At 34.8% G+C, this 13,659-nt stretch overlaps 1 protein-coding gene across 1 annotated transcript; it reads left to right on the forward strand.

Moving 5' to 3' along the window:
- Positions 1–2,559: 2,559 nt before the first annotated feature.
- Positions 2,560–4,742, forward strand: LOC149538774 (RNA demethylase ALKBH9B-like). Its single transcript, XM_089800097.1, has 5 exons — positions 2,560–2,770; positions 2,911–3,312; positions 3,648–4,044; positions 4,180–4,251; positions 4,344–4,742. Exons 1-5 carry the CDS (start codon positions 2,614–2,616, stop codon positions 4,636–4,638), a joined length of 1,323 nt encoding a protein of 440 aa, XP_089656223.1. The 5' UTR covers positions 2,560–2,613; the 3' UTR covers positions 4,639–4,742.
- Positions 4,743–13,659: the final 8,917 nt, after the last annotated feature.

Raw genomic sequence — 13,659 nt, forward strand, 5'->3', positions numbered from 1 at the left:
TTTAATATTAGGTCCCCAATTGGGGTTGAGAAAAATCTCCACTCCCCCTCTACCTTGAGGGTGATTAGTGAGAATTTGATAGCATCTCTCTAGATAAAATTAAGATTGGATTCGAGATTGAATCCAGTAGACTTAATTTCTTGAAGCATAATCATATCAATATTGTTTCGAGAACTGATAAAGTTTTTAATAACAAACTTTCTATCAGGACATTCCAGCCCTCTAATATTCCAAGAAACGCAATTCATTGAGACAGAATTAGAGAATTAGACACCTCAATACCCACTATGTCCTCCATAGGAGAAGCATCCTCAGAGTCAGTTTGATTTTTCTTTTTACTATTCTTGTTTTTGTTCTTGGATCTTGGAGGTCTTCCTTTCCTTCTAGCAGTGGGGATATCCTCATTATCAGACAAAGAAGGGGAAGAAGCCTCTAGCTCAAGAGACTGATTATTAACAACAACAGGGGCCGCCAGAATGACTTCAAATGTGAAATCATCCGAGATCTCTTGAAACACTTTCACAGGGGGGTTCTGTTATGAGGAAATGTGTTTGGTGGTAGCCTTAGAAGCAAATGGAGGGGGGGGACAAAGGGATTAGTCTTATCTTTAGAAGTCATATTAGCCACTGAAGGAGAGGAAACAAAAGGCATATTTGGGGATGAGTCTTTTTTACTCGACTGATTTTTTCTTTTTTTTGTAACAGTTTGAAAACCATCTGTATCCATTATGCTAGTAAACGACGCATTTTGAGAGAATGAAGTTTGAGACGGAGAGGGGGAAGATAGTGAGGGGGCAATTGGGGAAGACATAGAATTAGTTTTAGCATAGGAAGGGGGAATTGGCTGGGTAGAAGTGGGGAGGTTAAAAGGATTAGTATTCTTTTGGGTTTTATTTCTGATAATCGGGCAATCTTTCCTAAGATGCCCCTCTTTTCTGCATAAAAAACACGCATTCAAACCTCCTAGAGTTTCCACAGGGCAGGAAACTTTCTCATTAACTATAGAGATGTTAATATCTTTGGGTAAATCCTGACCAGGCTTCAAAGCAATAAGGACCCTAGCATCTAAATGAGGGACTAAACGAGCAGACTCATCCATTCGTAAGAATTTTCCTAGGGGTTCAACCAACTGAGGAATAAAACACCACAAAAAAAGGGGAATTTGTTTAATGAGAACCCATCTTGGAGCTGAAAGAGCAACCACCTCATCTAGGTTAGCCTCTGCATTCCAAGCCAGAGCCCTGAATGTGGTGTTGCCGACTGTTCAATACTCTTTTTTTAGCACAGCTTGTTGAGATTCATTATTGATAAAAAATACAACAAACAATCCTTTTTGAATCTGCCTACAAAAAGAAATTTGATATCCAAGCTTTAAGTTCCAATAATTATGAAACCAGTTGTCTAAGAATTTCCTGGCAGGCACTTTATCAATTTCAACCCTAGAATGTTTATCAATTGTTGAGATTTCATCTTGTGCAGGTATGGTGAAGCGAGCACCAGAGGCAATTGCAAGAGATGAATTTGCAACTGCCTCTAAAAAAGATCTCGGTTTGTTGCTAGGTTTTGAACTAGGTTTAGGCATATTGTTAGTAGAGTTATCAATTGATTTCGAAGCATAAGCATTAATGCTATGGGGTATTGAAACAACCGAAAAATAAAAGGCATATTAGATTTAGTGTTTGGGATTAAGGGTAGATCACACCTGATTTCTTGACTGTTCGCTCGCATCAACACATTTACCAGCTGCTACTTCACCAACAACGAAATTCCCATTGTTTCCGACACTAGCAGTATCCCTTGTTTGAGAGTTGCCATGGGGTGAGCGCACATCTTGGGAGATCGCCATAGCAGCAATAGGAGCCACCTTGGCACACTTCATGGGGGTGGAGCAAACGATAGCATGATTCTGTCCTTCGTCTGTGCGAGCCACCAAATTAGAGGAATTTGCCAGATTTGCTGCAATAGATTGCCCGGTGTTGCTGATCTTGGGTGCGCCCTTCATTGACTTAATTTGATTTGGCCAATATGCATTCATAGCCCTAGTTCGCAGTCTTTTCGCATTCACAGTCCCAGTCTTTTTGCTTTCGCAGTCCGCAGTTTCTGCCCTGCCGTAACAGAGGGATTAGAATTGTTTGAGCTCGCCTTAGACGCCTATAAATTTCTCCAAATCTCTTCACACTTAAGAACTCGCAGAGTAGAGCGAAGCTAATTCAAATAGCATAATAATGAGGATTCGCAAAGCAGTTTAGTGATGATTTGCAGAGCAAGAAGATTCGCAAAAGCAGGTAACTCGCAAACACAGGTAATTCGCAAAAGCCTCCATATTAAGATATATTAAATATAGATATAAGTGATAAGTATAAGTTTCATATAAAATAAAAATATTTTTAAATATTTATAGAATGAGTAGCTTAAAAATGATAAATAATGTTAGCTAAATTAAGCTAGAGAAGCCATAAGGGCATCTCCTAGAGATGTGAGTCAAAAGGAAGGACAATATTGAGTAGGGCCTGGCGGAGAGAAATCAAGTATAAATAAGGAGATGGTGTTGAACGCGTAGACTTTGATTGATACTTTTGAGGCGGTTGAGGAGACGAGGAACGAGCGAGGAGGAATGACGAGTAATGGAGCGCAGGAGGAGAAGGAAGGGAGAGGAGGAGAAGAGGCTGCAGCACTGGCGTTGCTTCTGCGATTGCTACCATCTCTAACCATGGATATGTGTGATCCATGTGTACGTCTTTTGCAAGATCGCGCCAATCAACTCGCTTCTGGTATTTTTCTATTTCATCTTTCTTCATAAAAATCAACATTTTACAGCCCAGGAGAGCTGGAAAACTTTGTTCTGGAAGCGTTTTGCTTTAGCTTGTTAGTGGGGTTTGTCTTATTTTTTTTTTTGTTTATTTTGTTGAAGGGAAGGGTGAGAATGGGCAGGATCAGGAACAACGTTCCTCCGCTTCATCCCATTCCTGCAATTCAGAGGTATTATCTGGCTCAGGGAGCAGTGGGCAATCTCATCCTTCATGGGCAGATATTGCTCAGGAAGAAGAAGCGGAGGAGGAAGTCGATTCAGCAAGACAACACGATCAGGGGGCGGGCAAAAAGGTTCTGTCAAGAGATGAGAGGGAGTACTTTCGATTCGTGCGAGTAGGGCGTAAGAAAGACTATGTCTGTATCGAAAGAGTAAATGGTAAGCCGGTGAATGTTGTCCAAGGGTTGGAATTGCATACCGGTGTGTTCAGCGTTGCAGAGCAGAAGCGAATTGTCGATTTTATTTATCAAATTCAACAGTTGGGGAGGAACAAGCAACTCAAAGGTATTTATTTTAAAGAACACTAGGTTTTCTCAGTCATTAAATTGCGTAACCTTTAACATTGATAGTTGGGATGACACTCCATAATTCAGAAAGAAGGTTAAGCTCTTCTCTACCCTTCTTCCTATCTGTGTGATCCATAATTCATTATAGAATTGTTTTCAGAGCATTTTAGTTCACATCGTATGATCCATTATCCATCTTGTCATTTCAGATGATCCATCATTTATCCAATTATATAACCCCCAATCCAATTGCCCATTGTTTACATTGTCATTTCATTAACCCTAATGCAATCTTGCGAGGTGTGTTTGATCAAATCAGTCCATGTGATGCAGAACGAACCTATTCAGAGCCACGAAAGTGGATGAAGGGCAAAGGGCGCGTAACCATTCAGTTTGGTTGTTGCTACAACTATGCCGTGGACAGAAATGGGAATCCTCCTGGAATCATTCGGGACGAGGAAGTGGATCCAATACCTCCACTCTTCAAAACAGCTATCCGGAGATTGGTGAGATGGCATGTGCTACCGCCCGATTGCATCCCAGATAGTTGTATTGTTAATATTTATGATGAGGGAGACTGTATACCACCTCACATTGACCATCATGACTTTGTTCGGCCATTTTGCACGGTATCATTTCTTAGTGAATGCAACATTATATTTGGCTCCAACTTGAAGATACTTGGACCAGGAGAGTTTGCAGGTTCTATTGCAATACCATTGCCAGTCGGGTAAAAACATGTTTCACATTATTTTGCTTTATAGTAATCTCTGCTGATATTGATACTTTGACCTATTACATTTTGTCTTCATTACTCTAGGGGACCATAGAACATAAGTCTGATAACAATGGATTTATTTTGCAGGTCGGTTCTTGTTTTGAATGGGAATGGAGCCGATGTTGCAAAACATTCTGTTCCAGCTGTTCCAAGCAAGAGGTTGTTTGTTTAACATTACATGTCTGCACTCTTCAAGCTTTTTGGTCCTTAATTCTAATTATATACTTCACATGTTGTTGATTGACATACAGGATTTCTATAACATTCAGGAAGATGGACCAGTCAAAGTTACCTTATTACTTTGCTCCTGACCCTGATATGCAAGGGATTGAGCCTCTTTCATATACTAGACATGATAGCCATACTCAATCTCAGCAGTCAAGTCAGTCCAGTCTGGGCGTGGAGAAGATCTCGGAGAGGGGAGTTGTATCTTCCTCCCAAACATTTTCAGTAGATTCTGCCAATTTTCCTCCATTAAATAGCCCACATATAGTTAACAAACAACGTGGCAATGCCAAGTACTCAGTCAATAGAACATTCAAATAAATGAATGTAACATTTATTAGAATAATGCGACCTTTGGCCTCGATTGGGCTGTGAAGCAATCTGGTTTACAATAATTCTATATTTGAATTTAATTTTTTCTGTAACTTGATAGAAGATAATAGTTCTTAGAATAAGATGCATTGTGTGTGAATGTGCTATGGGACACTAAAGTTCGAATGACCTCAGACACAGTGGATTTGCTTTAACGATGTGCAGTATAAGGACAATAGATTTAGGGGCCTTTATTAATGAGCTATGTAGATTCCATATTTGACATTTGAATTATTTTCAAATGTTTTCTTTTACAGTTATATATCCAAAATCACTGTGTTTAATCCTCTGAAGAAGTAAAGTGGATATAATAGTGGTTTCTGGATATATACATATACATGTTTTAGTTCTGTTAGTATCCCTTCTTTTTCCTAATCAGTTGTTTTTGTCTTTCTGTTCCATTCCTGAATAAACCCTTGTGGCTGATTTATATACATAGAGCGTTTCAGGATAAAATCATTTCATATTTAAGTTGGAAGGAGCGAATGAATATCAACAGGGTGTTGTTTTTGTCTTTCTGTTCCATTCCTGAATAAACCCTTGTGGCTGATTTATATACATAGAGTGTTTCAGGATAAAATTATTTCATATTTAAGTTGAAGGAGCGAATGAATATCAACAGGGTCATGATCAATCTCAGATTGTATAACTCTTGCTGCTGTTACCAGTTTTGTACTTCATGGTAGAGCACACAAAATGATTCTCAGAAATTTGATGCTTCAATAGCACCAACAGTAGCTGGTCCTGTGTAGCTGTTCTCATATGTTTCTTGGTGTAATTGCATTATTGACTTTACAGATGAGACCTAAGTAGTACAATATCCACTATCAGGAGCTTTCTGAATTGCCATAAACAACATTTGTGCAATGAGCATTTTTGCGTGGGATTAGTGTCTTGTGTTTAATCATTATCTCTTTTTTGCCCTGGCAATCTTTAGCATAAATATAATAGGAGTGGCTTCTGAAATGCTCATCATTTTCTGATGCCGGAATATTTCTGGCATCTTTTTCATTCACAATAACAACTGTGTGGTTTACACTTTATTTGGAAACTTCTATTGCTTCATGTTTTAAGTCCATGCAGTTCAGAGGTTGAATATTTTTCCATGTTGTATATGGGTTGCTTGCTTTTCAGATTCCATTGAACATGCTTACTTCATATTACTAAAAGTTAGATACTGTTACGAATTCTAGAATGAGAACAGTTTGGAATGAGATGTAAAACAATGATCGTCGCAATATTGGGCTGAACAGTCCAGTTTGTTTGATGCACATCAGTTTTATCCTCTAGGATTTATTTAGTAGGCTAGCTTTTTGATTAGAAATTTCAGGTCTAAAGAGAAACGATACATCTATTTGGCTTGTCATGCTCTGTCGCCTTAAGATTCTGGGTTCCTGTGAATGCACAGTGAACAATCAAGTTTTAACTTGACAACTTTGGTAACACAACTTGATGGCAACACTTGCTCCGATTTTTTAGTGCTGTATGACTAAAATTGAATCTTCTGTAATTTGTTTAAACCTATTATGAAAACCCAGCCATTCACCAGAAAAATGAAAGTTCCCTCATAACTATGCTAGCTAGATTAAATATGGAACTTGATCTAGCTGATATTTCCTTTCTGAAGATCATACTCACGATGTGGAGAATCCAGTACTATTCTAAACAAGATAAAATTTTCATTATCGTAAAAATGAGCAAGTCGCCACACTAACAACCACAGAACGACAATGAAATTACCAGATACAGACAACAAAAAAATGAATTCCAGCCCAAAGTCTAGGTGGTTTATAGTGCCCCGTAGATTATACATTATAGATTTACTTCAACACAAGGAATTTTCTCCCCAATGTTTCTTTTCTTTGTAACAGGAGAACACATTTTCTAAAAGCCCAAAGAATTAAATTACCAGATTCAAACAAAGAAGACTAGCCAACAATAAAAGTCCTTACAGAAGACCAGCCCAAAGTCTGTGACTTCAATTGCCCCGTAGTTTATAGATATACTCATAGTTACACTGCCCGGGGGATGGGGGGACGACAGAATGGGTGGAGAAGTTTTCGGGAGGGGGATAGAGGGGCCTTAATTGAGAATGGTGGCGGGGCACAGAGGGGGGTTATATATATTATACATATGATACTTAAAATGCTAGTTATGAAAAAAATGCTAGTTATGAAAAGATTTATTGCAATATACGATATAAATATGTAAAAGAGTAAATACTTGAACATTGCATTAAATTGGAACATCGAACATAAATAGTCAAATCAGCATATAATCAACACTAGGACGTCTTCTCATCCTTGGTAGAGGTGGTGGAATCTGGTTGCACCGTTGGAGGATGGGGTGACAGAGTCCTCAAGTTCCACGTATGTCACTGTCTATGAGATGTGGGGCAAAAAAGGGGAGATGCATCTCAATGTTACGATGGATTTACTTCAATACAAGGATCTTTCTCCTCAAAATCCCGTCTTTGTAACAGAACACACATCTTCTAAAAGCCCAAACATTATGAACTGCCAGATTCAGACAAAGAAGACCAGCCCAACCCAAAGTGGTTGGGTGGTTCTAAGCGTCCCAAAGATTTGAGCTTTTTACTTAAACAGAAGGATCCTTCTCCACGAAAATTCTTATTGTTATAAGAGGAGTTAACCCACATCTTATAAGCCCAAACATTATAAGAGGTGTCAAAAGAACAGCAGCATAAGAAATTTTCCCTTACAATCAACTTTCTGAATTGTCTTAACATAACGGTGAGACTAATCAAAAGTAACAGGCATATTTTCCTCTTTCCTCCAAACAAGTTGGTTTTGCTCAAGTTTTTCTGCCCTTGATCATCTGATATTTTTCCCACCTTCCTGCAAGTATAGTAAATAACAAGTTTTCAGAAACGTGCCACGCTTCACTACAAGCCAGAGCGCATCAAATAACAGTAGTCTATAAATTCATCTGCTGCATCCAACTATCAAATTTAGAAGCAAAGGTAGTTTAAGAAAGGAGCATTCTGTCCTTTTCTACAATAAAAACCAACCGAGTAAATAGCAAGCGTTTCTTAAATTTGGTGGTTGAATCAGATCCACAAAATTGCCCAAAAGAATTGACAGTGATCTGCATCTAACAATCGAACTTTAAGATAATGAGAGAAAGGAGTACTTTGTCTCTTGAATTTGAATCAAGGAACTGTTTCTTAAATTTGGTTACTGAATTAGATCCACAAAATTGCTCAGAGATACGGCAATGGTCTCGTTAATCTTTTCATTCTAAAACTCACTGTTTGGTTGCTGGAATACAACCGGAATAGGAATAGGAAATTAGAATATCATTTGTATTCTTTGTTTGGTGCGTGGAATAGGAATAGGGAATAGGAATACGTATTCTCATTTTAGCTCCAAAATGAGTTTTTGTCCATTCCAAAAAATACCTGTAATTGGAATTGCTATTCTTGCATTCATTTTAGCTTTCTCAAATTTGATTAAATTTTCAAATCCGCTTCGACCTGGGGTGAGCGTTGGAACTTTGTTTTCAATATTTTCAAATATTTCAGCGATTTTCCAATGGCGCCGATTGCATTTTCAGAAATATTTTCAAATGGCGCCGATTGCAAGTTAACCCTATTCCAATTTAAGCTTGCATAACCAAACAAGGGATAAACAAGATTGGATTCCATTTTTCCATTCCTATTCTTCATTCTCCGTTCTCATTCAAATTTTCTATTCTAATTCTCAATTCCTACGCTTGCAACCAAACGGGCCCTTAGAGAATTAAAAGTTTGAATGAAAATTTAATGATTGAATCATTGATTGGGTTATATGTTTGTATGTTCGGTATAAAATAATTATTTTTAAGGATGCTGAAAAATCTCAACCTCGAGATTTGACCCTTTTGTTATATATTAAGCTAATTCTTTTGGTGAATTATACTAGTTCTTGATATACCGACCAACTAGTTATCAAACATTTTCAATTCAACAGTAAAAGATATCTCATCAGATAGGTAGTTTATGTGGTGATTTTGTTGTATTATCATATGTTATGATTTGGTTACAGCTTATTTTGATTTAAGTGATATGATCCCGACTTACACGCATTTTTTTTATCTTGGCATTTCATAAGTTTTCACGACAATAGGATTGGTTTTGGTTTAGGTTTAGAAATTGAAAATAATAGAACGAGTAATGTAGAACAAGTTTTTCCATTTGTTCTTGAACAATGTTCAGAATTAGGTCCTCTTAAAGAGGGGCAAAATATAAATTTCTAAAATTACAATTTTTTTAATATTCTTTTATTTATTAAAATATAATTATAATTATTTAATATTATTTTTAAAATTTTAATTTAAAAATGATCAATTTCTTTCTTTAATTGAATAATTTATATAATAAAATTTTCATATTAATTAAATATTTTAATCTCAACAAATAATATTTTAATCTTTAAGGATTATAAGAGATTGATTAAATGGTAGAATTCTTAATTCAATATTAGAAGAAAAATAATAATTAAATGATAAAAATAATTAAATTATTGATAATTTTTTAATTATAATTGGAAGAATTATACTTAAGAATTAAAATTATTAAGTTAATAAATAAGAATATTTGCAAAATTGTTGCTTGCAATGATAATTTAGATATTTAAATAATAAATAAGTTTTAATATTAAATAATAGAAAGATTTAAGTAAATATTTAAAATTTTAAACAAATGAAAGAAAATGGAAGAAAAAATTTCATAATAAAAACAATTTAAATTAAATGCATGAGGAAAATTAAGTGAATATAAAAAAATTATATTATATTCTGTACTTCTACCTACTTATTTGTCACTCTTGGTCTAACTAAAAATCTTTGTTAATCTTTTCAATTTTCAATCAATCATTCAATTTCTTTTTCTAATCTTCAAATTGGTTTTAAAATTGATTAATTATTATTATATGTTAAGCTTGAGTAGACTCAATACAAGACCTCCCAAATGATTGGCTCACAAGTTAGGCTCTTGCCTATTAAATTATTTCTATTATTTAAATGCATCCTTCTATTTGTCTACATTTATTTAACAATTGTTTAAATCATTTACTTATTTATTTAAGTTTTCTATAGTTTAATATTTCTATAATTTATTAATATTCTTCTTTTTTGATTTTTTTTCTAAAGATTGAGAATACTATTATTTTATTTATTTGTTTCATGCCAAATTAAATAATTATTTAATTATTTGGTACTAATTAAATTCTATACTTCTACCTACTTATTTGTCACTCTTGGTCTAATTAAAAATCCTCTTTAAATTTTTCAAAATTTTAATCAATCCAATTATATGTTCATTCAATTCCTTTTTCTAATCTTGTTTAGATCACAATCTTTATATCTTTGTGTAATACTGAGCAAATTGGTTTTAAAATTGTAGGAAAATAATGATTGATCAATTGAAATTGTTTGTTATGGTTTCGATTGATTACTTATTGTTTGCATTGAACTTTTTATCATTCTCTCTTTTTGATAGAATAAGACTATTATTCTCTTCTTCCATTCTTTTTCTACCCATTTATGGCATCTTTGGTGGAGTGCTTGGGGTTGCTCTTGTCGACATGCTTCCTCCTTGCCTGAGTTTTGGATCGCTTTGGGGGTGCCCCCTCTTTAGGCTGCATGGATTGCTGACCCCTCTTTTATTCTTTGACATATTTGGTTAAAGAGAAACTGATGAATCTTTCAGGATGTCCAATTTGGGATCATGCATCATTGGTGGAAGATTTCCCACTCTCTTTAGGAAACTATTCATGCTAAGTGTAAGTTAGATGGAGGTATGGATCTTGCTGATCTTTCTATTTTTAGTTGCCTTAACTTTCATTTTCAGGATGAGTTCTTAGGAGCTGTAGGTCAATGGTATCATAATGTTCCAAACCATCCTAGATGTTAGGAAGAGCGACATGTGAACCATGTGGGTCATTGGTCACCTCCTCCTCTTGGAGTTCTTAAAGTCAACAGTGATGGCTCTTCTCGGGGAAATCCAGATCCTACTGACATTGGTGGTGTGGCTTGATGCAGCTCTGGAGAAGTTCAATTTCTTTTCTCAGTGCATAAGAGTTGGCATGCTAGTAATCTCATGGAGGCCATAGTCATTTTTTTTACTATGGAGCATAGTTGTTTGAGGGGATGTCACATGCTTATCTTTGAATTTGACTCTTAAGTGGTGGTAAATTTGCTTACTTTGCAATTCCTTTAAGATGTTAGTTGGGAATTAGCTTGTGTTTTTAATCAAACTCTTCTCTTTTGTACTTCTCTAGAGTCTGTTAATTTTTATTACATTCCTCGTGAATGGAATAGAGTTGTTGATTGGTTGGCCAAATGGGCTTCTGATCATGTTCATGATTGGAATTATTGGATAGGGGGCAACTACCGTTGGATCTATCTCATGAGTTAGATGACATTGTTGCTCAACATAAAGCTCCTTGTTGAGCTCTCCTTTTTGTTTCTCTTTTTGTCTTAGTAATTTTTTACCCCTCTTTTAGTTTAAAAAGACTATTACTTTGACAAGTAGGTATTGTAGTTGCCTAACATCACTTTGTAGGTTTCATGTCTAATTTTCTAGCTCTTATAACTTCCTTTGTGCCATGTTCATCTACTTGAGAATGTGGGTAAATTTATGATATCATCTCTTGTTCTTTGTTCTAGATGTTTGCATTCATATGACATTTTATTCTAAGCTTTGCATGTGTATCGTCCTAAAAATTTGGCACCTCTTTAGATGATCTATTAGGTACCATTTTGGCAATTTCAAGATCCAATGTCTGTTATGCTTGATCCTAGCTACCCGATTCTTCTTTTTGCATCTACCCTATTATCTTGATACTCAATTCAAATTTGGGATGATTTTTCTAGTTATATAACCTTTTAGATGTTATATACCTAGGTACATAATGTTTTAGATGTTATGTTCTTGCTTATTTTGACATAAATTTGGTATAAAGCCCTATGTTAGAGTTTTAGTAGGAACTTAGGTTTTGTTGTTGGCCTAGCTTATTTTTGAATCCTATAATAAAGGATGAAATATATAAACACCCTATCTCTTCTCGTTTTGTTAACATAACCAAGATCTAGGACTATTCTTAAGCATTTAAACAATCAAGTAAATAGGCAAACTCAAGTTTTGAAGGAAAGCATCTTAGATCTAGTCTTTCTTCAAGCATCCAAGGAAATTGAAGGCAATATTATCCATTGTATCAAGCATCTCTCCTATAAAGGCCAAGCAATGAATTTTGCAATCAAACAAGAAGATTCTTCCTTCTATCCACAAATATTCCTCCTTCATTGCAAGTTATTGAGCACAACTACATTAAAGATCCATGAGTGGCTCATAGATCCATGCATTTGTGTAAGGCATCCTTGATTTGTTTCTACATTGTAAGGTCTCTTTTTATATACATTTTCTTATGCAATTTTGATTCATTTTCAAGGTTGATTCCTAAATAGGGTGTTTGACCATGGAAAACCCCTTTTACCTAACCTTTTCCCTAAACATGATACAAAACTATCAATTCCTTTTGGAAAGATTAGGAATAATGAGAGAGACCTTGCAAATTTTAGTCAAAATTACTAGGTACAAAACACTTGAAACATATTGCACCTATGTACAAAATGTCTAGAATTTTTTGTACTCTACAACTTCAACTCATTAAAATGATAGGTCAATACAATAATTTAGACCTTGATTTGTGATAATTAGTTATTAGTCTACAATTTCTAGATCTATCTATATTTGTATATATAGCTTGATTGCATTATCACTTTTTTGTTTTTCTCTTTCCATTTCACAATTAATACATTTTAACAAAATTTCATTTTTCCATTGAATGCTTGGGTCCTACTTGAGTTCATTGGGATATAGATTCCTTATGAGTGCACACGTTTCAAAATCAGGATTAATCCATCCTTCTAAATTTCTTCCCTTTTCCTATAGTACATTTATGTGAACTCGATGTATGGAATTTCCTCTTTTGATTTTGGTGCTTAGATATCCTTTGTATGCATTAGATTTTTATGTTTGTTTTGATAATTAGACACACTTTTCATTAAATGTGCAATTGTGCTTAGTTTATATGTATTTGCACATCTCTTTCAAAGTTCATATTTACATTAGATCTATTTACTTTTCCTTTCCTTGTACATGAGTTTTATAACAAAAACAAGTCCTAAGTATAATATTCTGGTTAAGAGAAGCTATAGACTTATGGATATGTTTGATCTTGAGTCCTCTTTGTTTCTTAAGAATCTCGATGAGACAAACATGCATATTGATTACATTTCTCTTATTATAAAGAATAACTCTTCCCACTCTTCTCATGATAAACATGAGAACTTAATATTTCCCATGACTTTGAGAAAATTGAGAAATGGCTAGGATAAGATAATCCATAATTAAAAACATGATGTTAATATCTTGTATAATATCTCTTATGTCATTGATAAAAATGTCAAACTTATTAGAGATTGTGCTCAAGAATTAGGTTTCATTCTACCTACCATTAGTGTTGAGACTTTCATTCCTATTCCTACTTCAATAGCTAGTGTGTGCACTTATGCTCCACCTCTCGTAACCACTTCCATTAAAAAGATCAATCCTATACTTGTTAGCATTCCTAATTCTATTGTTCCTCCTTCAATTGCTTCTTGTATTTTTTTACTCTTATCCATGCCACTTATAATAGTGTTCCATTTTCATATTCTACCATTCCTTCCATTTATCATAAGGGTCAAAATATTTCACACATATCTCGTACTACTCTTTCTACCGAATCTACAATCAATAGCCTGGCTCTTACTATTTCATCTTTGCAATAACAATTTCTCTCCATGATTTAATGTTGACGTGGATGTTTAATGTGTTTATATTGCCAATTTATGAAAAACACAATGGAGATAAGACAATTCTATTTGAATTCTGTTTTAATCATTGTGTGCATTGTTTTATTATTA

This window comes from Cupressus sempervirens, chromosome 9, assembly GCF_028749045.1.
Source record: "Cupressus sempervirens isolate cs-2001-9-10 chromosome 9, ASM2874904v1, whole genome shotgun sequence".
In the NCBI taxonomy this organism is placed as follows: domain Eukaryota; kingdom Viridiplantae; phylum Streptophyta; class Pinopsida; order Cupressales; family Cupressaceae; genus Cupressus; species Cupressus sempervirens.